The following is a 26355-nucleotide window of genomic DNA, read 5'->3' as shown; positions in this document are numbered from 1 at the left end:
TTGTAAGCAATACTTTACAGTAGACACCTCAAAAATCTACCATAGATGTGAAACTTAAAATGAGAAAAATTTAAGTTCTAAAGATTTATACATATATATCCAGATTTCTATATATATTATATATACATACATAAGTATATATAAAATATATATAATCAGATTTCAAAAATGAACAAAAACTGGGCACTGTACATAAAGTCTTTTTTAAAACTCAAACAATAGAAAACTCTTTAAACATTAAACAATTTTAATAAAAGTTTCTGTACAATGCTAAGCAGTTTTATTTACACATAGAAAATGTAATAGGAGTAGTGTTTGAAATTACAGAACTCCTTAAAATTTCAATGGCAGGTAAATCTGGAAAAAATAACAGCATTCCATTCACAAATATTTTCAAGCAATAAATATGTATTTATAAATAGTGTAAATTTACATCAAGATTAGAAACAAAAATCACAAATCTGAAGTTTATTCCTTAGTCTATGTGCAATCCATTACCTTTGTGACTTGGCTGTTAATTTTTTAAATTTTATTTAGGAACCAAAAGTGTAACCATCATGGTCTCAAAACAAGACAGAAAAACATAAAAGCAGTAAAAAAGTGTCTTACCTAACTTTTCACATTAAAAAAAAGTTGACCAAAGAAAGACTTAAAATTGCTAACTACCTTACAAAGAAATGACCAGCTAGGCTAGTATTTTTTTTCCAAGGAAAATTCTGAAGGGGGAAAAGACAGATGAAAACAAATTCATCAGCCCAGAAATAGAGAAATATAAAAGAGGTTGTCTTCAAGTCAGTAGTCTGTAAGATGTTGCCAGTTTTGTCAGATATATACAAAACATGGAAATTATTATTTTTTTCTGAAGTACAGCTCATCAGCTTTGTGAGAGTCCTGGAGTAGGAGCAGTACTCTCTCCCGTCCAGTTGGTTGACACTCCGCACTTGGAAGGTTGCATAGACACAGTTTTCAGCCAGCAGCCTTACGAGATAGCTACAAAAACCAGTGGTGCAGAACTGGGTTATTTCCTGAATAGCAGAAAAGGTCTCAATTAATGTCCATGGAACAATATCAAGATGAGGCGGATGGTAATGGAGGAGCCTGAAAATAAAAGTAAGGTAGGTTATTTTGATATACAAATTGTTAATAGCTCATGGCTACAAACATATAGTCTGCTTGTGAAGTTAGGGGAAATAACTCTCAAAAAGTTCAACAGCCTGCTATGCAACATAAAAGTACAACCTACCTTACTATCTTCCATTCAGCCAATCTTCCTAAAAATCTAAGACCATTATCCTACTCAGTGTACTTGCAATTTTCTATACTTCTTCACCAATTAGTCAAAAACTCTTGGAATGTTATTAAGTTTACCATTTTTTAAGATTGCTTAAAAAAAGGGGGCTTCTTGAAAAATAATTTAACAAATTACAATTTCACTAGTGACTGCCTTCAGAATCTATCTCAGCTAGGTAATATATTTTCTTCAACATATTTCAGATAATTTTCTTCTTCAAGCAATCTTGAAGACCATTCAAGTGAAAATATCAGAAACTAAATTTCAAAAAGTTAGTTTCTGATCACATATGTGTGGGAGACAAGTACTGGAGAAAATCAACAATTCATAAATTATCTCTGTGTTTCTATTCATAAAGCTATTGATCTGCAAAAGTAAAATGCTTCCCCCAAGCATCTGCTGTCTGAAATTAAAAACTGTGCAATTTATAAGTATACTTGAATTTCATAAGGTTACATAATATACCAGGAAGTTAAGCTCCATTAAATACTCCCATGAGGTTAATACTTCTGGCAAGGACAAAATTTTAAACAAATACAATTAGCTCTAAAAGCAGAAGTATATTTAAAAGCACACTTACTGATTCATTTTGTGGGCTCTAATAACCTACGTACACAAACATTTTATCAACTGAGATAAAATGACATAAAGGATATGATAGTGTTCTATCTAAAGCACGCAAAGATTTTTAAATGTAATTGTTGTAAAATTATTTAGGCTGGTCTCACCCAGGAAGAAAACTGAAAATGATATATGCCAATTTTATAGGAATAAATACTTGGAAATGGAGGGGGGAATGATATGAATATACCCTCATGCAATATATAATGAGCCAAAGGAAAATTTAAAATATTTCATTACCTCCTACTTATCAGGTGGCAGAGCAAACACTGCTGCTTCATAACCCAGCTAACTATGTACTCACATGTTGATTTGACTTACTAATGTAAATTGGTCATAGACTTGCATCAGGTCCTCCATTTTGTACTGTTCTAGCACCACAAAGTTTTCCAAGTTTCCGCTTGTTTTTCGTGCACAATCTTGGCAATGTACTATGTAGGTCTTTCGTGAATTACTCTCATTAGTGACAAAAAGCAGATCAAAAACCTCCACCTGTTTTATACAAGAGAAAAACGTATTCAATAGAGATGGTGGTATTTACTGTACTGCTTTAGTATAATCATGGAATTCTACTTGAATGAAATTGTGGACAGTGATCTCTGGTTAAGAGTAGGTGGTAAGAAAAACATGGCTGTGTTTGAGAATCTTTAATAGACCAGGTTTATTTTGCACCAAATCCAAAGACATGGGTAGTAATGCATATTTAGGGGAATAATCAAAGGGAATGACATACTCATGACAACCACTGGCAAAGCCCAGTTCAAAAGTTTGATAAAGGTCAACCTATTTTTAAATCTAAAACATTAGTATACAATCAGATATGTGATCATTTTTATGTATTCATGAGTACAGCATGATTTTAGAAATAATACCTCTATCTTATACAGAAAGACTGATGAGTTGCTAGGGTTCAGGTAGGATAAGGAACAACACACCTAACTGGAATCTATCTGATCTCCTAATGACTCACTTTGGTCAGGTCATATGACATTTAAAAAAAAAAAAATCAATGGATTCTATCATTTCAAATAAAGGTTGATGCTAGAATTACAGAATTTCAAGGTTTGAAATGGACCATCAACATCCTGTCTCTGGCTTATCCTTAAATTTCTTCAATGACAGAAAACTCTTATGATCCCATGTCTTCTTTTAACAGTTAACTACAATCCTAGAGTTCACCATGTTATCCATTACTGTCAACAGGCAGCAACACAAACCTAGTGACCTGAGCTAGAAAATTGGTGAGCATTCTTCAACTTGTCCTTCCACTTCTGCCATTTAATGAGGTGTCTCGCTGATTTTACCCTCTAAATATTTTTGAATTCTTTCCCTTCTTTAATATTCCCATTGCCAGGTTCTAGTCTAGGCCTTAAAATAACAACTCTTAAGACCACTGCAATAGCTTATATATCGCTGTCCTTTCCAACCACTTTTCTCCCTGAAACACATATCTTACTTACCCTTAGTTGCCTGCTCAAAACCTTTTAATGGCTTCAATAACCTTGGAATATCAAATTCCTTAAAACCATTCAAGATGTGCTATAAATTAAATGCCACCTAGACTTATGAGCGGAATTTGCACAGTCTGTGTTCCAGCCAAATTGGAACACATTCAACCTTTTCTAAAACCATTTCATTTCCCTGTTCTCTTCTTGTGCCTATAGCCCATGACAGTCTACCTCCGATTCTCATCACTTTTTTAGTCTACTGATATCATACTCTTTTTTCCAAGGATAGACTCAAATGCTAATACCTTTGTGAGTTCTTATGCCAATACTAGAAGAAAAAATTAGGTCATTTTCCCCCTCAGTGTTATCATTAACAGGAAGTCCAACTTCACATTCATCATAGTCTCATGTACATTACAACTAGTTGTTTATAATCTGTCTGCTCCAAGTAGAATTTAAGCTCCTTCATAGGAGGCACCACATCTTTGTTCCTGCACCTCTTGCAAGCCTTGGCCACACAAGATTGACAAATGTATTGTTAATTGCACCAGAGAGAACTGATAATCGATCTGCCTAGAGTTACACCAAACATCCAGTTTATTGGCATCTGTGTACATCTAGATTGTTCTCAGTTTAAAATCTCAGACTAAATTTGCTGATTAGTGTCTGTTGAAGATCTACCACAAAAATGACTCTGCAGTAGATACTTTTAAGGTTAATTCACAGTGAAATATCATTATTATCACACTGAATTTTAATATAATGGCTAAGTAACAAAATTGAATCCAATGTTAATTACTATAAACTAGATTACATAAAAGTATAAAAAAGTTTTTTAAAAATAAAGAGAAACCAAAAGTGGAGAGGGAAGAGGCTTTATAAAACAACTGTGGATAAGAACAATTACTTACTTCACAAATGCTACAGTAATGAGCTGGTTCTTCTTTTGTCCGCCCATGCCATATAATCTCTTTTCCTGCAGCAATGAGAGCTTCCCTCAATGTCTGACATTGCTTCAGAGTTCTTAGAAGACAATACCTATTGTGGGGGAGAAATTATTTGTGACCAGCAACTGAATATTGAATATTTTTAGCATAAAAGATATACCAACTAGAAATAATGCCAAGAGACTTGATTCTAATGTCTATGACTTCATAATTTTTCTTTCATCAATTTATCAAATATTCTCAATTTTAAAATGACAATGCTCAGCAGGCCTGATGAAGACAATATTAAAACATTTAAAGTTGAGAAAATTAATATCTGGATATCAAAATATAATGGTCTTACTACATAAAAACTGACTCCCTGCTTAAATGTGAGTTGCTAATTTTGGCTCTTATTTGGGCAAGTCAGTTAACCTCTCTGGGAGTCAATTTCCTCATCCTTGAAATAAGGGGTATGAATTCCAGATATGAACTTCTATGATTCTAGTAAGGCAGGAAGGCACATTATTTTTTTTTTTAATCAACACTACCTAAACACTCATTAACAGCATCATCTGTACAGCTGCTTTTGAAACTCAAGTCTATAAGCAGAAAAAATATTTATGAATTTAGTCACTACAGGATACAATATTCGTTTAACTATAATACTAAAGAAAAAAGTATGTCTTCATTTTATCTTGAAGGTAACAGTGGAATCCATTCATATTAAAACAATTTAACTTTTCTTATAACTTCTACCTTTTCTAAACTCATATTTAGGATGCTAACAACATAGTAAATTCTCACAATTTGTACTGATTCTCCTATAATTTTCTGTCATTACTTGGAGTTGTTTGCTCAATTATCTTACTCTCCTGTGAATCTTAGTGGCTCAGGTTCTCCATTTGAACGGAGAGGTTGAACTAGATGATCTCTAAGGCACTTTTCAGCTCTAAAATTCGGAGACAATGAAAATATCCTAAAGAAAAGCAAATGGGTTTAGCAACTGAGTGTTGTCTTGAAAGCAAAGGTCTTATCTATTTTATTCCTGCTATCTACTTATCTACTCACCACCTACGGCAGTGCCTAGCACATAGTAGCTTAATCAATACACAACTAAAATTCAAATAAGTACTAAAATATTTAATATACCTTATTTTATATTTCTTTGCTATTTTATACGTTACTATGTTAAAGTATTGTTATGTATCAGAACCCGTGTATATTAACCTGGCGGTGGGTGGGGAGGTGAGGAATGACTAAAAACATTTGTAAAACCTGTTAGCTTACTTAACAAATATAAAACAACATCAATTTTATAGTTGTAGGTCAATTCCTTAAGTATCATATTCAAAGATTGCACTCTCAGCTTGGCTTCAACAATTCTTGCATATTTAACTTATTTAGAAACAAAAACATTGCTTTAGACCAGCGGTCCCCAACCTTTTTAGCACCAGAGATCAGTTTCGTGGAAGATGAGTTTTTCCACAGACCTAGGGGGAGGGGCGGGGGGAATGGTTTTGGGATGAAACTGTTCCACCTCAGATCATCAGGCATTAGCTTCTCATAAGGAGCAAGGAACCCAGATGCCTTGCATGTGCAGTTCACAATAGTGTTCCTGCTCCTATGAGAATCCAATAACAATACTGATCTGAAAGGAGCTGGAGCTCAAGCAGTAATGCCAGCTTGCCTGCTGCTCACCTCCTGCTGTGCAGCTCGGTTCCTAACAGGCGAAGGACTGATACTGGTCTGCAGCCCAGGGGTTGGGGACCCCTGCTTTAGCCTGTGGCTGTGTGTCAAGGTTAGGACAGCTATTGATGTGTGCATGCGTGCCTGTATAGGGCACCAGGGAAGGTAGCAAGTAAAAATTTAGATCATAGCAAAGAGAGAATATAATTCAGACTCTGTATGTAGCTCTTGAACAGCACCTGCTCCTCTCTTTGTCCCTCCTCATGTCCCATACAATTCACTTCTTAAGGTACAGATCTTACTGAACAAGTTTTCCAAGTAGGGCTTCAAAATAAGGTCTCTTACAGGAAAATAATGCCTAAAACTGTGTAGATACCATTGGAAGACTTCAAACTCAACTGTCCTTCCACATGGCCAAACAAAAATAATATAATAAAAGCAAATAAAAAATAAGAACCAGACAGGAGCCATGTATTTGCTATTTCATATACATTATGCCAAGTAAGCCTCCTAACAACCCTGGGAGAAAGGTTATCTCTATCTTGCAAATGGGGAAAAAGGAGCGCAGAGAAGTTAAGTTTGTCTAATGTCATAAAGCTATTTAAGTGGTTGAGCTACGAGTTTTTAAAAGAAAATCTCAAGCTTCCCCCTTACTATCTCACACTGTAACCCTTCTTTTTGGTCTCTTTTCACATCTTATTATCACCCACTCCCCCTTGAAGATGAGATTCTTGGGCTCAGGAAGCACAGTTTTTCCAAACACAGAGCCTTGGTTCTATGGAGTATCAGGCTACTTGTTACTCAGCAGATAAATTTTCATCTTCAATGCCACTGACTACACTGGCACTTAGACTGTAAATTTACAATGTATTGTTAGTTTGGTAGTTTCATCTTAAAAAAAAGCAGTATACTGATTTCCTGCAAATAACAAGGGGTCTGAGATAAGGTTGCTAAGAATAAATACTAAGCCATAAGTAGTCAGTCTGCTTCTGGAATAAATTCTGCTCCAGAATTTATATTTTATATTTTGCGTGATACCAAAATCTTAGAAAACTGACAGTTCTATTAATCTTATCTGATGATGAATAACAAAACTGTGATTTCTCCTTGCCTTTACTTTTTTAACATTGGAAATTTTTGTTCCTTCGCCTTTTCAAAAGGCAGCACTTGGAACAGAAGAATTTAGAGAGAGAGAGAGGCTCTTATGGAGTCCACAGTAATGAGCAAGTCCTAAAAAAGAAAGAATGTGATTCAATTGAAGGATAGGGAAAAATAGAAAGCAAAGTGATTTAGGGAAAGGATCGTAGTAAAGAAACATATAATATTTAAGACTTAAATGATAACCTGTTCTGCTTTGATTAGCCCCAGACTGATTTTATACAAAGACAACATTTAAGTACATTAAAGAGCTAAAAAATAAAAGCTAAACAAAATCAGGATTCTCATTTCCTCTTAATTTTAGTTTTGCTGAATTTCTGTAAGTTTACCTTATGGTAATTAAGAATTCAATTTGAGGGCTGGGCGCGGTGGCTCACGCCTGTAATCCCAGCACTTTGGCAGGCCGAGACGGGTGATCACCTGAGGTTGGGAGTTTGAGACCAGCCTGACCAACATGGAGAAACCCCGTCTCTACTAAACATACAAAATTAGCCAGGTGTGGTGGCATATGCCTGTAATCCCAGCTACTGGGGAGGCTGAGGCAGAAGAATTGCTTGAATCCGGGAGGTGGAGGTTGTGGTGAGAGATCGCACCACTGCACTCCAGCCTGGGCAACTAGAGCGAAACTCCGTCTCAAAAAAAAAAAAAAAAAAAAAAAAAAAAAGAATTCAATTTGCTAAAAACAAAAGAATAAATCATTTGCAAAAGGTGTAAACACATAGAAGATGGAAAATGCTATTTTGCATACGTGTACTTTAGAAACAAGGTCAAAAATGATTTCAACAGCTAGAAAAGCAGGAAATTCTCTGACGTTTAAGGATCAGTATTGGTTTCAGGACCCAATCCCTGTTTTTAGTTGTTTCGATGAAAGACTACACAAAAAGGCAGGGGACAAAGGAAGTTCCAGAATGGAAGAAAACCACGAGGAAGAGGCTGATTGAGAGCTTGGCATATTTGAGGTTATATACTAGAATCTAATCCAACCAAAAAGTGATCTGCAAAGATGAAGCTTAAAGAGCGATAGAATTTTAGAGAACAACTTCACACAGGGAATAGAATGAAAATACACTTGCAATATTAGAACAAGAGAACTGAATAAAATAATATGTAGACAAATTATCAAAAGCCTTATTTATGGGCAATTAATGCACAATATATTCATAAATCAATACATGAGGACATTAGGCAAAAAATAAACATAGTATGCTATGGACTAAAAGGAGAGAGAGAGATCATCTTCAGGTGAGGGGAGGTAGAGAATCACATAAGTTTTCAAACAGAAGTTGAAATTTCTGAATCAATTTACTTAATTGATTATGAACAGGAAAAAGAGGTGGGGGAAGGCACACTCTGTACAGAAAGAATGCCACAAGAAGGTAGTATGGGGGCTTCTTTGGGGAACAAACAACTGTTCTTAAAAGATTTTAATCTTCGCATGACGTTTCTGGGGCAGGAAGTAACAGGAATGAAGCCATAATAATATTATATTACATCAAAGTTAAGACAACACTGGGGGTTACTCTGACATTCTAATGGCAATGTGACTCAGTTTCCAAAGTGAGTTACCAAATATCAATGTGAAGATAGATGAAATATGGGTTAACTTGGTACTGCACTTTTAAATGCTTTATGGTAACAGTCTCAGCCACTGAGAAGTAGATAACTTAACGAACACCAAGAGGTGCCTTGCTCTGCCTAGTCTCCCTTACTGAAAGAGCCATGCAGGAAAAGCAAGCCAACATATGAGCTCTGAAAACTCTCTTGCCACCTGTCACTCCAGGGTTGTGTTCTCCTAGGACAATAGTGGGTATATGAATGTCAATAAGGCATCTAACAGTTTTATTTACACCAACCACATGGCTGAAAATCAAGGTCTCAGTCAATGAAAAAACGCATATCTTAAGAACTTTAAGCTCCTAGATGGGGGGAAAAAAAAGCATGAAAGCAAATACATATATATTAACCATGAGAATGCAGTTTTAGAATTTTTAGATTTTGTTTGGTCAGTGTTATCAAAAAGCATTATATATCAAACCCAACAGAGTATTAGAAGACCACCAGGACTACAGCACTACATCACTAGGATCAATGCTAACTATGGACTGGTCTTTATGGCTATACCATTATCTACGCATAGTGTTGGAAAAATCTTGGTCCATTATTAGGTCAAATGAGTGTGGACTAAAGAGTTGTATAACACCATATTTATCCATTTAAATAAGGGAATCAAAGAGAAAAGGGAGTTAATACTTATGAGTTCGCTTTAATTTACATTTTGAAATTCTGTGTTTGTGATAAAGTATATTTTATGTAGGTAGGTAAGGTAATAACCTATAATGTATGTGAAAGAAAAGGGAGCAAAGAAATTCTTAGTTCTAAAAAAGACCTAATTTGTCTGATAAGATTCACTAGGCCACCATGAAAAAGGTTCCCAGAGTTCTTTGCATAGAGCTCTGAAAACCTATTTTAGTAAGAGTTCCAGGTGATTCTTGTGATCAGCAAGTGAGAGAACCAGTGCAAACCTCTTACTTCGTAAGTGTCAAAATTAAAACCAATGTCTCAGATTTGTAGTGTATTTTTCAATAGACTGGTAAAATATCAACTTCACGAATCACTGCGTTTTTAGGATTAGAGCCTTTAAGAGACCATAGAAAGAGCTGTAGAGTGGGCAAGAGCAGATTCTATACCTAGACTGTCTGGGTTCAAATTCCAGCTGCACACCTCTGTGCCTCAGTTTCCTCAGCTGAAAAAAGGGGATATTTAACTTACAGTGCTGTTATGAGGATTACATATGTTATATAAAATGCTTACACTTGTGCCTGGCAGTTAATGCTCAATAAATGTTAATTATTTGAACTTGACATGTCAAATTCCTAAACTGTATTAAAATAATCATATAATTACTAAATTAAAGTTATTTAATTTGAAAAAATTGTATGATGAATGCCAACTCAAAGTATAATAGTTAACACACCAAAAAGAAAATGAAATAAGGTTATTCAAAAGGTGTTTAGTCTGGATTCCATTAGATTAGATAAGGGTTTTTCAATCTTAGCACTATTGGTATTTATAGTTGGGTAATTCTTTGTTATGGGGAGCTGTCTTGTGCCCTGCAGGATATTTAATAGCAGCATTCCTAATCTCTACTCAAAAAAGCTAGTAGCATCTCTCCCACTCAAGTCATGATATTGGCATATGTCCCCTGGGAAAGGAAAGTGGGGGGAGGAAAAATTGTCCACATTTGAGAAGCACTACACTAGGTCCAAGAATATTAATTAAAAAAATAGAAGGTAATTGGGGTTTCTATAAAATAATAATTACAACAACTACCATTTACTGAATGCTTATCGTATGCTAAGACTCACATAACAGTCATAAAAGTTATTCTAGAAAGACAGTATTATCCCCATTTTTCAGAAGAGGAAATAAAGACTAATAGGTTTAGCAATCTGTCCGCAGTTCCCCAGCCAATAAATGACGAAGCTAAGATATGAAGGCAGATTGGATTCCAGAAACTACATAATGCTGCCCTTCCTGTAATATCTTACTGGGATATTAAATAGCGTAGACTCTAAGACTTAGGAAAATAAAAACGGATGGGCAAACATCGAACACATAGTGATCACATATACACAAAAGGCACAGAGAAAGCACATAAAACATTAACATTGTGCATATAAGATGGCACATTTAAAAACTGAAATATTGGCCAGGCATGGTGGCTCATGCCTGTTAATCCTAGCACTTTGGGAGGCCGAGGCAGGAGGATCCCTTGAGCCCAGGAGTTTGAGACCAGCCTGGGCAACACAGGGAGATCCTGTCTTTATTTTTTTAATTAAAAAAAAAAGAGAGAAAAAGAAAAAATATAAAACAGTGCTTTATAAGATGGTCAAAAGAATAACAAAATAATATGACAAGAAATTAAGTTTGTGCAGAGTGGTTTTCAATGAGCTTGGCACTGTTGAAATTGAAGAGAATTTATTTTCAAACATTGGCTTATATGTTATTAGCATTTTTAGAATGTGTTATTGTCTGGCAGATTACAGGGGCATAAGACAAATGAATGTGTATCCTCAAAATTAACTTTCTACTCCTCAGCATACTATTTGATATGCTCCTCCTAAATCTAAGACTTCCTAACATTAAACTTTTCAGAGGAAAATGCACTCCTTGGCATTCTGTTTTTGACATATTTTAAAATTTACTAAATTACTTATTGTGGTGATTTAAGTGAACTCACAAAGTTGCTGGTGAATAAACCAAAGTTTCCAATGTATTGAAAACATACTACCATTGCACTAACTTGACAACAGTCCAACATGACTGTAACAACTTATGGCATATTTGCTGGGGGTCGGCACCTGTAAGTCTATTTATTCTGAAAGCCTGTTATCTACAGGGAACTCTCATCAGTACCAACAGTCTGCAGAGCTCATCTCCTGCACTAACACTTGATTCCTTTCAATTGTCCTGTTAAAAAAATACTTCAGAGGCAAAACAAGGAATGTATGAGTCTTATGAAAATGACATAAAGCGTCTTAGTATTGTACAAAGAGAAAAATAAAATATAACCCAAAGTACTGTATCTCAAATACCTTAAAATGGGAATCATGAATTTGCAGAGGGTTTTTTTTTTTTTTTTTTTGAGACAGAGTCTTGCTCTGTCGCCCAGACTAGAGTGCAGTGGCACAATCTCGGCTCACTGCAACCTCCACTTCCCGAGTTCAAGTGATTCTCCTGCCTCAGCCTCCCAAGTAGCTGGGACTACAGGCGTGTGCCACCACACCCAGCTAATTTTTTGTAGTTTTAGTAGAGACGGGGTTTCACCATGTTAGCCAGGATGGTCTCAATCTCCTGACCTTGTGATCTGCCCGACTTGGCCTCCCAAAGTGTTGGGATTATAGGCGTGAGCCACCGCACCCGGTGAGGGTTTCTTTTAAATCTTAATCTACCAGTCGTAAAATTAAAGCCACAGGATAAAAACCATATACTATGAAAAAGATGGACTAGAAAGTAACAATAATCTCCTCACCCCTAATTTTAAGTTTTAAAATTGCCTTTTTAAAGTAAAACTTAATTTACTCAGGACCCACTAAGGAAGATATCTCTGACATAGTTTATACTGGAGTGAGGCAGGAGTTTAACAAAAGTAAACATCATTAGTAGTTTTTGTCAAAAATTTACCCTAAATACAATTATGAGAAAACAAATCCAGAATGTAGAACTCTGCACAACACAAAGGTCTGCTGTCTTCAAGAAGAAAATGTCATTAAAAAAAGACTTTCGTAGGTTTAAGAGACTAAAGAAGACACAATGACTACATATTCAATTAAATGTGAACCTTAATTCAATATGGAGAGGCAAGTGCTTAAAAAAAAAAAAAAGACATTTTTGGATAGTTGGGAAAATCTAAATGTGGACTGTGTATTAACTCATACTATGGAATTTCTTATTTCCTAGATATGGTAAATCGTATTACAGGTATGTAGGAGAACAACCTTATTCTTAAGATGCAGGATGAAGTATCTGAAGTGATATGTCATGATGTCTGCAAATTACTTTTTCATAGAGCTCATATGAAAAAGCACGTGCAAGCATGTATGTGTATACAGAGACCGCTAAATAAATGTGACAAAAACTTAACTGATGAATCCAGATGAGGTTACACAGGTATTCGCTGTACTACTCTTTCAACTTTTTTTGTAGGTTTAAGACATTTCAAAGTAAAAGTTGGAGGAAAAAGTATAAACAAGTTGGGGAGGAGGGCAGCAATGTGTTATACATGTAAATTTTATATATTTTAAAGGAGACTAGATATATTAACCTAGAAAAACCGTCATAGTTGAATGAATTAAAGGAGATCAGTACCCTTGATCTTAAAGTTTTCCTTTATTCATTTCTTTGTATGGGCACTGCTCTACCTTAAAAATAACTAATGGTTCGGAAAACTCAACAGCTAATACCTTAGCAGTGATTGCCTATCAGCCAGCTGAGGGCTACAAATGTATTATCTCAGACTCCTTTTCTAAGCAATAGAACCGTACATCCATCTAGCTGCTATTTAATAGAAATTTCAACTTAAATCTTGTAGGAGCAATTCAAGTTCTGCATGTCTAAAGCTAGTCAAGTTGATAACCATCATTCTCTACACCCAACTCATTTCTTCTTTATCTCCAGTTTCAACAACAAGCACAAATGTTCCACTGTCTGGCCCAAGCCAAAGTCCAGCAATACAGATTTCTCGCTCAACTCTACCACCAATCAATTACCAAGTGTAGTCTATTTTACCCTCTAATCTTTGTCTCTCCTTTTGTCTGAACTGGAGCAATTACCTTCTAATTTATGCCTCTAAATCTTCTGCCTTCCATTTAATGCTTCATCTTGCTACCAAGTGATCCAACATGCAAATTTGACCATTATTTAAAATATTAAAAATGATAAAGACTTCTCATTGGCAGTCATTGCCAACGTGAAGTCTACCTGAAATTTTTAGCAACAAAAGTTTAAATCTATCTTCAGCTAATATGAACACACAAGTATGGCATAAACCAGGGAAAGACACTTAAAGTTTGGTCTAAAGGAGAAATTAAGTTCATTTGCAGAGAAAAGTTATTTCATTTAAATAGTTAAATGAAGTCAAAAGAGAAAGTTATCCACTGAGCTGCCACTTAAATTTTCCTAAGTAGTTAGGTTGTGAACTTTTAAGTCAAGTTCACTGCATTATCAAATGAAAGAAGTAATCAAGATAATATATATTCTTTTGACTTATGCCAACATAGGAAATATCTGGAAGAATGTGAAGCAGAATATGATTAATGTATTTTAGCAAAATGGCTAGGTTGTAGAAATTTGAAGAGATTTACTAAATGACTTACTCAGATAAATAGAACTTTATGGAATCACAGGGTCCTTAAAGACCAGAATTGAACTTGAAAGTGCAGAGAAAAAGCAAGAGTGATACTGATTTGCTTAAAGAAGTACAGGCGATTTATTCTCAAAATGATAATGAGGAATCAGGAGGTGACAACAGAAGAAAACACCATTTCCCATTATTAAATAACCCAGTGCAAATACAGGTTCATAATCCCTTATTATAACCCCACAAATTTTTCATAAATCTTGCATAAACTCATGTGGTGCTGAAATTTGACCTGGGGCTACTTACGGTATTCACTTAGCTCATTAGAGTGACTATTTCTATGTTTTAGTGCTGAAATACTAATATGTTCGTTCCCAGGATACTGCAACAGACCCTGCTGGGAAGGTACAATATATTATAAATGTACTCAATTACCTTTCTAAATCTAAAAAACATTATCTTTTTTTTAAGTTCAGGGGTACACGTGGTCTGTTATAGGTAAGCTTGTGTCATGGGGGTTTGTTGTACAGATTATTTTGTCACCCAGGTATTAAAGTCTAGTATCCATTAGTTATTTTTCCTCTCTCTCCTCCCACCCTCCATACTCCAATCGGTCCCAGTGTCTGTTGTTCCCCTCTATGCGTCCATGTGGTCTCATAATTTAGCTCCCACTTATAAGTGAGAACATGTGGCACTTGGTTTTCTGTTTCTGCATTCATTTGCTGAGGATATGGCCTCCAGCTCCATCCATGTTCCTGGAAAAAAGATGATCTCATTCTTATTTTATGGCTGTATAGTAATCCATGGTGTATATATACATTTTCTTTATGCAGTCTACCACTGATGAGCATTTAGGTTGATTCCATGTCTTTGCTATTGTGAATAGTGCTGCAATTAATATATGTGTGCATGTGTCTTTATGATAGAATAATTTATATTCCTTTGGTTATATACTCAGTAATGGGATTGCTGAGTTGAATGGTAGTTCTGCTTTTGGCTCTTTGAGGAATCACCGCACTGCTTTCCACAATGGTTGGACTAATTTACAGTCCCGCCAACAGTGTGTAACTGTTCCTTTTTCTCCACATCCTTGCCAGCACCTGTTATTTTTTAACTTTTTAATAACAGTAATTCTGACTGGTGTGAGATGGTATCTCATTGTGGTTTTTGCTAAATCTAAAAATTCTTAGCTCCAAAACACATTTAGTCTAAAGGGTTTACAATAAGAGACTGCGAAGCTGTAGTACTTCTGGTGAAGCCTTTACTGAACCTTCCACTCTTTCGGAAGAGCCTTCCTCTATGCTGCCCCACCATGGTTTCTTACCAATATCTCTATCATTAAAGATCACATGTTTTAATGGTTTGACGGTTTCTCAATTCACTTTGAGCAGTCTGAGAAGTGATCAAATCCTTTTCACCTAGCACAAACCTGGGTACCAATGCAGTACACCATAAACATTCACTGAATAAAAAGAACTGGGTAGAGCTGAGGGAGGGAGCGAGCGGATGAGAAGGCACAAGGTAAATTTTGCTTACATTCTTTTTGGTTGAGCGGGCTTACCACTTAACTATGAAAGCCTAAAAATTACACACTGTAGATTCACAGTATTTAAGAATTAAAAATAACAATTCGGGAGAGAATTAAGGAAGAAGACTATGTTTGTATATCTTCTCTATTTCATTTCATTTAGCTGTTATTTTTTCTTTTAATATAGCCTATAATTCGTATGCTCAACATATACAGAATTAATGCTTTATTAAAAGATGATTCAAAGGAAAAAAAGGGGGAGATGTAGAAACTGCAGTTCATATTAAAGATGGTTTAAAATAGCAAATGGAGTGGTAAAAATATTAATAAATAGAGAACAATTCAAGCACACATTTAAAAGCAGCAGTGGGAGAAATGGCTGACAAGGCAAGTGGGAATCAGATTTGAGGCATTCACATGCTAGGCTTAAAAAAGGTAGATTTCTGAAGAAAGTGTACATTAGTGCCTTTGCAGATGTACAACAGTTGGTCACTGGTGACCTCAACAAGAGAAGTGTTGGGCTTACCAAGGGTAGAAAGCCAAACTGCTGTGGGTGGCAGAGTGAACAGGAGATGAAGAAAATAACTCAAAGCAGAGGGAAGGAATGGCAAGGGAAAACCATTTATTAAGAACTGGCACAGCTCACAAACCAGAAAAAACCAACAGCACTTCATTTTTTGGCAGGAACTACTAGACTTGAAGACCAGAGCAATGATATGGATATAACAATTATACGGCAAAACTGTGCTTGTGGAAAAAGACCTCCTTCTCTATTTTTGCAACAATACAGTCTCCATGCTCTCCTGTTATATAGCTCACGTATTTCTTTTTCTTAAACAGGCATATCCCCCACGAAGTGCTATCCCCAACTTTTTCTTCCCTTTTCCTCTCAAGACAGTCACCAACTCCTAGGTAGAAGACTCCCTAGTCAGCTTCTTCTAAATAGCTCTATCCAGCTCTTTTAATGGCTCCCCAAACTTGCCCCCAAATGAAGTCATGTGCCATAGATTCACTCAAGCACTTTCACAGACAGATACGGGTTTAAATCTTGGCTCTACCTCTAGTCAATTGAATGACCTTGGGATGCTGTGAGAAATAATACAGTCTGGGAAGCACTTTGCTCAGTGCTTGGCTAAGTACTAAGCCCGATTTATTAACTAGCATTATTATTAAACCATCTAAGTATCCAGACTTAAAAGCCAAAGAATCTTTCATTCACTCCTTCCTCTTACTATCCAAAAGTTTGCTCTATTTAATAGCTAGAAACACCTTTATGAAACCTAAATTAGATCATATTAATTAAAAACCCACCAAGAGCTCTCTGACAGAAGAAAGTCTTAAGTTTGGTACACAAAGCATAATTGGCTTCTAACCAACTTTTACAACTGTATCTTATTTTACTACTCATCACACATTGCACTCAAGCCAAAACATACCACCAATTATTGACAATAAACATATAGCAGTTGTATCGTATATACATTTAAGCTCACGCAAATGCACAGCAGGGAGGGTAATCAGGAGGGAGGGCAAAAAAGAGAGGTATAGGGGAGAGACTGACAGCAGGAGGAACAGAACATTACTTGGAGTATACATTTGCTATTCCTCTACAGAGTTCCTCCAAGCCTTTCAGAATTACCATGTTGAGTATGACTTTAGCGGTTGAAGACTGAAGTTATTCATACAACATGGCCTCTCTACACAAGCCAACTATTTTGCCTGGTGTTCAAGTGAAGAAAAGGGATTTATTCTTTCACTGGATGAAAACGTAACTGTGCTGGACTTAAGGAGATATGGTATGTATGCTATTTTATGGATGAACTGGGGCATCTTTCTCATGGTGCAAGAGTTTGGTTTTAAGCTGGCTTAAGTGCTATTCCTTTCTCTTCTCCCTGCCTCCTCATTTTCACCCATCACACAAAATACATTCTTCCCCAGAATGCACAGTTTTTTTAAAAGACCTGACTCCTTGGGCTGGAAACATCAGTGGATCTATCACCGAATTTCTTTCAATCTATTTTATTTATATGCACTAACTGTTACTTGAAGAAAGGACCTATACCATGTATTTATAAACCCTCAGGGCCTAGCCTAGAGCCTTGCATACAATAAGCAAAGACTCATTAAATCAAAGAAAGGGAGCCATGTTGGCTGCTGAAAAGTACATTTTTAGCAATGGCTCAATGACAATTATTTCAAAAAGGGAGGCTTATAAAGCAAGGCCTAGGGGTCTAGACTTGTGGTTAACATTTTCAATTGGTGTGTCAACTGGTGTGTCAATAGGTACTCAAGCTGGGAGAAGAATTGTTAATATCACAGGAATGCAATCAAGATTTAAATGATTAGACATTTTGTAGTGTAGGGCAAAATGGAGTATAGATAAGAATGTAAGTGCATCTAGGTTAAAAAAAAAAAGAAATGTATAAGAAACAACAGTATCACTATAAATTATAAGTGGAAAAACACACAAATTTTGTGTGTCCAACCTCAACACAAGACAACTTTATAACAACATAAATGTCGATACTTCAACATTTTAATGATAAACTGGAAGGAGTCTCAAAGGGTATCAAGAATATTGAGGGTGGGGTAGGGAATGGAAAAGATGATAGAGGTGATTAATGTTTACATTAATGACAATCAGGCAACAAGAAGAAAAGACTATAAGTTTTCCCTGGTTCCTTTTTCCCTCTCACTCAACCACCTAATCTATGAGCAAGTTCTATGAGCTTTAGTTCCATAAGACTCCCTAGTTTGACCCCCTCTCTCTATTTTTACAGGGAAATCTCTGTCCAGGTTGGTCTGTACTGTTACAATTGCCTCCTAATTTGTCCTCCCTACTTCTAAGCTTACCCCTTGGAACCCATTCCACACACAGCAACTAGATCCGTTTTCTTTTTCTTTTTCTTTTTTTTTTTTTTTTTTTTTTTTTGAGAGAGAGTCTCACTCTTTCACCCAGGCTGGAGTGAAGTGGCACCATCTTGGCTCACTGCAACCCCCTGCCCCACCACCCCTGCCGCCTCAGCCTCCAGAGTAGCTGGGATTACAGGTGCCCATCACCATGCCCGGCTAATTTTTGTATTTTTAGTAGAGATGGGGTTTCGCCATGTTGGCCAGCCTGGTCTCAAACTCCTGACCTCAAGTGATCTGGCTCGCCTCGGCCTCCCAAAGTGCTAGGATTATAGGGATGAGCCACTGCACCCACTAGATCCATTTTCTAAATTTAAAGTGAAACCTATTCCTTTCCTGCTTAAAATCCTCTATGGCAAGCTGTAACACCTAGAATTAATATATAAACTTCTTACCATGTCCAGAAAGCCCATGTATGATCTCATTCCTGCTTGCTTAAGTTTATCACCATCACTCTTCCTTTCTCTCATTCAGCTATAGTCACCCTGGCCTTTTTGTCCCATAAACATGCCAAAGTTATTCCCAATTTAGCCTTCATCTGTTCTCTGTATATGAAAGGTTCTACCCATAGATCTTTGTGTAGTTGATTTCATCTCATTATTCAGGGCTAAGCAGAAAACTCACACTCTCAGACCAGTTAAGCAAAAGGAGCACTCTGACCTTCCCTCCTCCCAAATATTATTGTATTTTATCTTATTCATATAAATAAATTATACTGGGGGTTTCTGTCTTGTTCTACTAGAATTTAAGTCTCCAGAGGACAGGAATTTCATCTTAAACATTGGTATGTCTATCATCAGTGCCTAGAACAGTGTCTGGCATAGAGTGAGTTTTCAAACATTTGTTGAATGGGATTTATTCTGCAGAAATCCTAAATCTATTTAGGAAATTGGGACCAAATGACAGGTAGACTTCAGGCCATTTTGTAAAGAACTTGCAAGAATTATAGTGAGGTGAAAAGAATGTTTAAGAAGTCACTGGATGACCACAAATTATGAATACAGATGAGATTACTATATTAAGTAGGAGCTGATTAAGTGACCTTAAAATCCTTTCCAATTATAAAATCCTAATCTACTCATAATGTAATGAGTTACTTTCAGTCTATATAGCTGTTAGATAAATGGCTTATACATTGAACTACCTTTAAGCGATCTGACTTAGCATGTAGTTTATGACTACCTCCAAATTACTAAACACCTTCAGTGACTTTAGGTCATTTTTGTTTCAAAAAATAACACTGAACTTGCTATTCAGGGTAAAGTACCATTCTGACATATAACAGGATAAATGGCCAGACAATTCCCCACCCCACTATAAATTATATTTATCGAGAGTATGGTACCTAAGATCCAATGTTCTAAAGAATTTGTAGTACATTACTCGCTATAATTTGGCTTTTGGTCCTTTTTGTCTCCCCTACCCTTTTACCTATAACTAGATAAAATGGTGCAACTGAGAAAAGACTGTCATAAAATAATTTATAGGCATGTTACCTTGGCCACACAACTTTTGTTTAAATAAAAGTTTCGATCTAGATTTGAAATCATTTTAACAAACCAGGATTACTTTCAAAATACAGTATTTTGAAAACAACACATGCTGACCAAATTAATATATCTGCAAGAGAAATACTTAATGTAAACTCTATTTTAACAAAGACTAAGACAAACTTATTTTTATCAATTAATATAAAGCAGTGTATCCCAAAATGAGCTTTTGAGAAAACTAATTCTTCAAAAGATACTGGTCAAGTAAGTTTGGGAAATACCATACACTATAACTCTTCTCCCTCATTCACAAATTACATTAACATATACAGTATCTGAAATATTTTACAAAAAATAAATTTAAAAAATTAAAATAAAGGACTTGTTCACTTGCTGAACTTTAATCTATCATTTCCCATATTTCCACAGCCAGAATTCCCCATCTTTTGGGGACAGAGCTAGTAGTGGAAAACACAGTTTAGGGAAACACTGCTATATAGCACTGTTTGAAAATAGTACCTCTAAATAGATTTACAAAATGGCTAAGATAGAAATTGTGAAAACAAATGTGAAGCTTACTGGTATATATGTATTCAAACTAGGTCCCTAGATAAGAATTTATATAACTTATACTAAATTTTTTTAAGTAGCTCAGAAAAGAGACACTTAAAAGATAGATGATTTAATTAAAAATTAAAAAAATCAGCATTTTAGTCAAATCCCTATATTAACTGCTAATTTGTCTGTGACAACAAATATTCTGTGATGCCATTTTCCCCTCAAGTTAGTAATGGTAGATTTTCATATTAAAACTAAAGTTATCCTGGGATATCAGGTGGTTCAGAGGGAAATGGGAAAGAAGCACAGGTCTGTGACTCTACTGGTTTATAATCATAGGTCTTTTTTTCCTTTCTGTACCATAGTGGGCTATTTGAAAGGGAAAAATATTTTTAACATGTGGATTCTCATAATACATTCTGCTAGACTTTTGCACCATTTTGCTTTGATGTCAACATAATTCTAAGGGAGAAAAAAAACTTAATAGTTAACACTCCCCCAAAAGAGAGGGACTACAGCAGTTTTAGAAAAGACTTACTTAATCATTTCAAAAAGCTTTGGATCTGAGACCTTGATATTTCGTGCCATATTCCAGGAAAGATGAACCATGGGTACTATTGACTTCACACTTTGCAATTTGTTCCATTCGTACCGTTCCACTGCCAATTTATACTGGCAGGCTAGGAAAAAAAAAACAGTTATAAAGCAACCCAAAGTACCAAAAGATATGAAGATAACCATTATCACCTGCTCAGGTGATATCTTCAACATCAATTCTGAAAACCTCAAAACACTATAAAAATAATTTTTATGCTTTATGATAATTACAGTAGTAATAATATTAGCAATCATATAAAGAGCACTTCCTATGACTATGTGCCAAGCACTGTGTTTTTATTTTTACCCATTATCTCATTTACTCTTCACCATCACCTTATTAATTTCATTACTTCCATTATACAGATGAAGAAATCGAGGACCAGAGAGGTTAAATAACTTGCCCAAAGTTATAAGAGCCAGATCCTGGTCCTAATCCAGGTCTTTCTGGCTCTAAACTCCACATTCTTAACCTTAAGTGAGTACTGCCTGAAGGCAGGCATAATTCAAACAGATTTTGACATTACAGAGCTATTCATATGAAATACTAGATTTTTTTAAATGTGAAAGAATAATTTTTCTACTTTGTTTTCTCTCATAAGGGTTTTTTTTAAAATAAAACCAAGCACTCTAAAATTTATTATTATAACCTTCATGTATATTAAAGCCATAAACTTGTTATTTGCTAACATCTATGCTCTTAGATTTCTATTTGTTAACTTGAATTTAATTTGTTGTACTACGAATTACAATTCTATGCAAGGAGACATTCTTCTTACAACTTTTAGTGAGTTATATTTCAAGAAAAAAGGAACAGTCCTATTGGATATAATCCTTTATAAATTAACTTTTTTAAAGCATATTCTTTATAATACCTGTAAGTGGACCAACATTCCAAGCAATGTTGTTGCACCAGCCAATAGCCTGAACCCAATGAACAGTGCCTGCATTTATCCAGACCAAATCTCCAGGTCGCTGAATAAACCTATACACTGGAACATTTGCTTCATAAAGATCTTCAAGATTGGGCCACCAAGAACCCATTAGGAAATTCAAATTATTTCTGAAATAAGAAAAAAATAATGCAAATGGATCAACTACATTAAGAAGCTCCTAGTAAGACTGGAAGAAAATGTCACAAATTTTTTAAATAAACACTTGTTCATTTTATTGAAACATAATTGCTTGTGCAAAAAGATCTGCTGTATGTATATAGAGTGTGTAATTAATAAGGTTGAGTACTAAATTACTAAAGATCAGTGTTACTTTTTTTTTTTTTTTGAGACAAAGTCTTGCTCTGTTGCCTGGGCGGGAGTGCAGTGGCTCCATCTAGGCTCACTGCAACCTCCGCCTCCCGGGCTCAAGCAATTCTCCTGCCTCAGCCTCCGGAGTAACTGGGATTACAGGCACCTGCCACCATGCCTGGCTAATTTTGTATTTTCAGTACAGACGGGGTTTCACCAGGTTGGCCAAGCTGGTCTCGAACTCCTGACCTCAGGAGATCCGCCTGCTTCGGCCTCCCAAAGTGCTGGGATTACAGGAATTATAATACCTGTAGTAAGTGGACCGGCCCAGCATTACCATCTTAAATTGATTTTTCAAAGATCCAAATGAAATCCAAAGCTACTTTCAAGTAACACATAAATTCACTTTCAATTTCATTTCAACAAAGACTATTTTTGACTGAAGCCTTCTCCCTGGAGCACCTAGAAATCCCTAAAAGGTAAATGGAAGGTGGAGTTGACATCAAGTCATTTAAATCCATAAACAGGAACACTGTGGCAATACAAGTACCAGGAACTTCCCTTAATTTCTGAGGAAAAGGAGACTGAATGTCAGACTCCATATAGTTTGATGATTAGCTGATTAAAACTATGCAGTTCAAAACAACTTCAGCAAAAACAAACAATCACGCACATGCACAAATAATCATGACCACTACTACCAATATACTTTGGAAACATTCCTTAGATATTATTAAGCTTTTATTTTAATATCTGGCTTCTTATTCTCCATCATGATATGAAGTACTTTTTAAACAACATAGCAACCTTTCCCATAAAAGAACTTTATAAAATTGAATTAACCACTTCAAATTTCATATTTTGGGGAAGGAAGAACTTACACAGTAAAAATGTTCCTTTCCTTAAGATCTAAGAAATAATCTTACTTTATTTGTCTTGTGCTATAGCACATGATAAAGTATACTTTACAATTGTTTTTACTGGTTTAAATTTAATTTTTTATCTAGATCAAGGGTTGGCAAACTATGGCCCACGGGCCAAATTCAGCCCACTGCCTGTTTCTGTAAAAAAAACTTATTAGAATACAGCTATGTCCATTCACTTACGTACTATCTCTGTGTCTGTGCTATAATGACACAGTTGTGACAGACAGCGTATGACCAGGAAAGGTGAAAATATTTATTATCTGGCCCTTCATGGAAAAGAAATCGCCAAACTATGATCTAGAAAGAACCTTTGTCTCTCTTTTTCTCTTGAAAAATGCAAGGCTACTCTTGAAAGTTTAGACTAGAGTGCAAATGGTAGCCTAACTGCAAAGGGATAAGGATTGGCTTATTTTGTGTGACAAGGCCAAGTAGATACAGTCCAGAAAAAGTTGCCTATAAAGCAAAAAATGGCTATAGACACAAATCCTAGCCTTATTTCACCCATGTATTGCCATTACAAAATTAGAGAAAACTTTTTATCCAAAAGCAAGCAAGTAATCCCAAACAGACACCCCCCGCCCCAAAAATCAAACTTACCAAAAAGCATGCATCATTTTAATCATATATTCAAAAGAATGGTTATTTCAAGACAGGTATTATTTAAAGCCATAAAATAAACTACAGATACAGTATACAGTCACTATCAAAAGCAACAATCTTTATGTGAAACAAAATTACAGTGAAATGCTGAAGAAGCAAGTACTACTTTCACAACTGAGTTATTAAATTTACCTAACCCTTCCTTCTAACTTGATATTTTTATTATCCCTACGCTCAAGCTTTTTGGACATCATCTGCTTATTCTAATTATCTTTTTTCCCAAGACACCTCTCCATTTAGATAGGAAACAAAACTACATCCTAAAAATAGCCAGTCCCTACTCAGAAACAATGAACAAGGATTCCTGTACTATAGCTGCAACAATATAGTATTAACTCAAAGTTTAAGAAATAAAAATCTTTCTATAGCACAATGGAGATTTCCCATATAACAATGTTCTTTCTCTGCTGCTACTGGTCCATAAAAAAAGTACAGATTAAAGTAATCAGGTTATTTCATCAGTACATTAGAAGCTTTAAAACTCTGTATCTTTGGCTTTCTTACATTGAAGGAAACCAATATATGAATAATTCGAGAAGACAACATAAGGTAATTATCTCTTGCTTTTATATAAGGAAACTGTGGATTAATATATTTTGTTGTTTTTCAACTACGATGCACTTCTTACTAAATCCAAATATTTACAGCAAAGATTCTTAAACCAAAGTAAGAAATTAGAAGTTAGTATGGGGCTGGGCGTGGTGGCTCACGCCTGTAATCCCAGCACTTTGGGAAGCCAAGGTGGGTGGATCACGAGGTCAGGAGTTCGAGACCAGCCTGGCCAACATGGTGAAACCCTGTCTCTACTAAAAATACACAAATTAGCAGGGCATGGTGGCACACCCCTATAATCCCAGCTACTCAGGAGGCTGAGGCAGGAGAATTGCTTGAACCTGGGAGGCGGAGGCTGCAGTAAGCTGAGATTGTGCCACTGCACTACAGCCTGGGCAACAGAGCAAGACTCCGTCTCAAAAAAGGAAAAAATAAAAATAAAATAGTATGTGGAATATGTGTATAATTAGTTTTCAAAGTAATCTCATGTAAATGTTTTCTGTGGGTGTTTTCCCCCTTTAATTGGGGTGGGGGGCATAACACCAAATGTGTATATAATGTATATTTTCATCCTATACTAATTTTCTAATGTTATTACTAAATGAAAATATCAGGTCCTTATATAATAAAGTACTTTCTAGAAAAGAAGAGAATAAAGTTCTAGAAAAGAAGAGAGTAAGGTTCTATCTAGACAAATGATCAAATTGAAACCAACTAAAAAAAAATTCCAAAGTACTTTTTAACGCAAGACACAGAAGTAAATAAAAGCTATTTCTGGGATCTTAAGGAAAGGAACTATCCAAGTTCTTTCAACTAGAGAAAACAAAATCTGGGCTGGATGTGGTGGATCACGCCTGTAATCCAGCACTGTAGGAGGCCCAGGCAGGTGGATCGCCTGAGCTCAGGAGTTCAAGAGCAGCCTAGGCAACATGGTGAAACCCCATCTCTATTTAAAAATAAAAAATAAATAATACATTTTATAAAATTTCTTCATAGAAAGAATTGTCAGTTTAAAAAGAATTTATATCATGATATGGCAAAAGGTATTATGGTCAAGCTTGAGTTATTCACAGCCTATACGGGTGCTCAATAAAGAATTCCTTCTACTTCCTAAAACCATTTATAACAAAACAATTTTTCTTGGAATACACACATTTCAAATGAATAAGTATGCATCATTTTAAAAATTAAACTAATAACTCAACTTTTCTATCTTCTTAATTCATGGGTACTACTACTGCATGAAGTTGTTTCATGGCATCTTTCTTAAAGTATTTCCAATAACACAAAATATGAGGTTTGGAATCAAATAATTTAAAATGAATTCTTCGCTGAATGGTAAGTGAATACTGGCAATGTATCCATTAGGAGATCCAGATTGGTAAGTTGTCGTTTACAATTACTGCTTTCTAATATATGTTTTAAGAAAATTTACTTTGGAAACCTACTTTTCACAGAAGTCATTCAGAACACCCCAGTAACCTTCAGGAACAACAAACCATTCACAGTCACCTGGGCCAATATTTATGTTAACTGAACAGAAGTTGTTATTTTCCTGATGACCTGAAATGTGAAAAGAAAAAAAAATTGGAGCTCCAGTGGTGCAATTGGTTAGCACACGGTACTTATACAGAAAAAAATTAATCATCACACTATAATTCTATAGAAAAATGGGTCTTTGGAAACAAAACCTTACAAATGCTCAACAGAGAACACTCTAGTAGTATTTAGTTCTTCATCACTGTAGCATTTTTGTGTCAACTCCTAAAATACTCAGTAAGAGCTTCTATGATAGGCAGTATAATCATGGTTAAGAGATTAGGCTCTGGAGCCAGGCTCCTTGGCTTAGTCATTAATGGAACCTGGGCAAGTTGGTAAACCATTCTGACTCAGTTTCC

General features: G+C 35.6%; 1 protein-coding gene across 31 annotated transcripts in view; it reads right to left on the bottom strand.

Moving 5' to 3' along the window:
• Positions 1–229: 229 nt before the first annotated feature.
• Positions 230–26355, bottom strand: part of KDM6A (lysine demethylase 6A) — a 235034-nt gene continuing 208908 nt past the window's right edge. For 21 of the 31 annotated variants that reach the window (XM_063804920.1, XM_003953973.6, XM_009438971.5 and 18 more), the window contains 6 exons: positions 25906–26020; positions 21951–22138; positions 21017–21158; positions 4272–4398; positions 2234–2404; positions 230–1098 (listed from right to left, as the gene is read on the bottom strand). In XM_063804920.1, the coding sequence (XP_063660990.1) occupies positions 1069–1098; positions 2234–2404; positions 4272–4398; positions 21017–21158; positions 21951–22138; positions 25906–26020 (773 nt within the window). In that variant the 3' untranslated portion in view covers positions 230–1068. Of the gene's footprint in view, positions 1099–2152; positions 2405–4271; positions 5266–21016; positions 21159–21950; positions 22139–25905; positions 26021–26355 lie in introns of those variants that run through there. The other 10 variants (XR_010154914.1, XR_010154915.1, XR_010154917.1 and 7 more) reach the window with 5 other exon arrangements.

Source organism: Pan troglodytes, chromosome X, assembly GCF_028858775.2.
Source record: "Pan troglodytes isolate AG18354 chromosome X, NHGRI_mPanTro3-v2.0_pri, whole genome shotgun sequence".
Taxonomy (NCBI): Eukaryota; Metazoa; Chordata; class Mammalia; order Primates; family Hominidae; genus Pan; species Pan troglodytes.
Note: the sequence above shows the minus strand (reverse complement) of the source record. Positions and strands in the feature narration are given on the sequence as shown.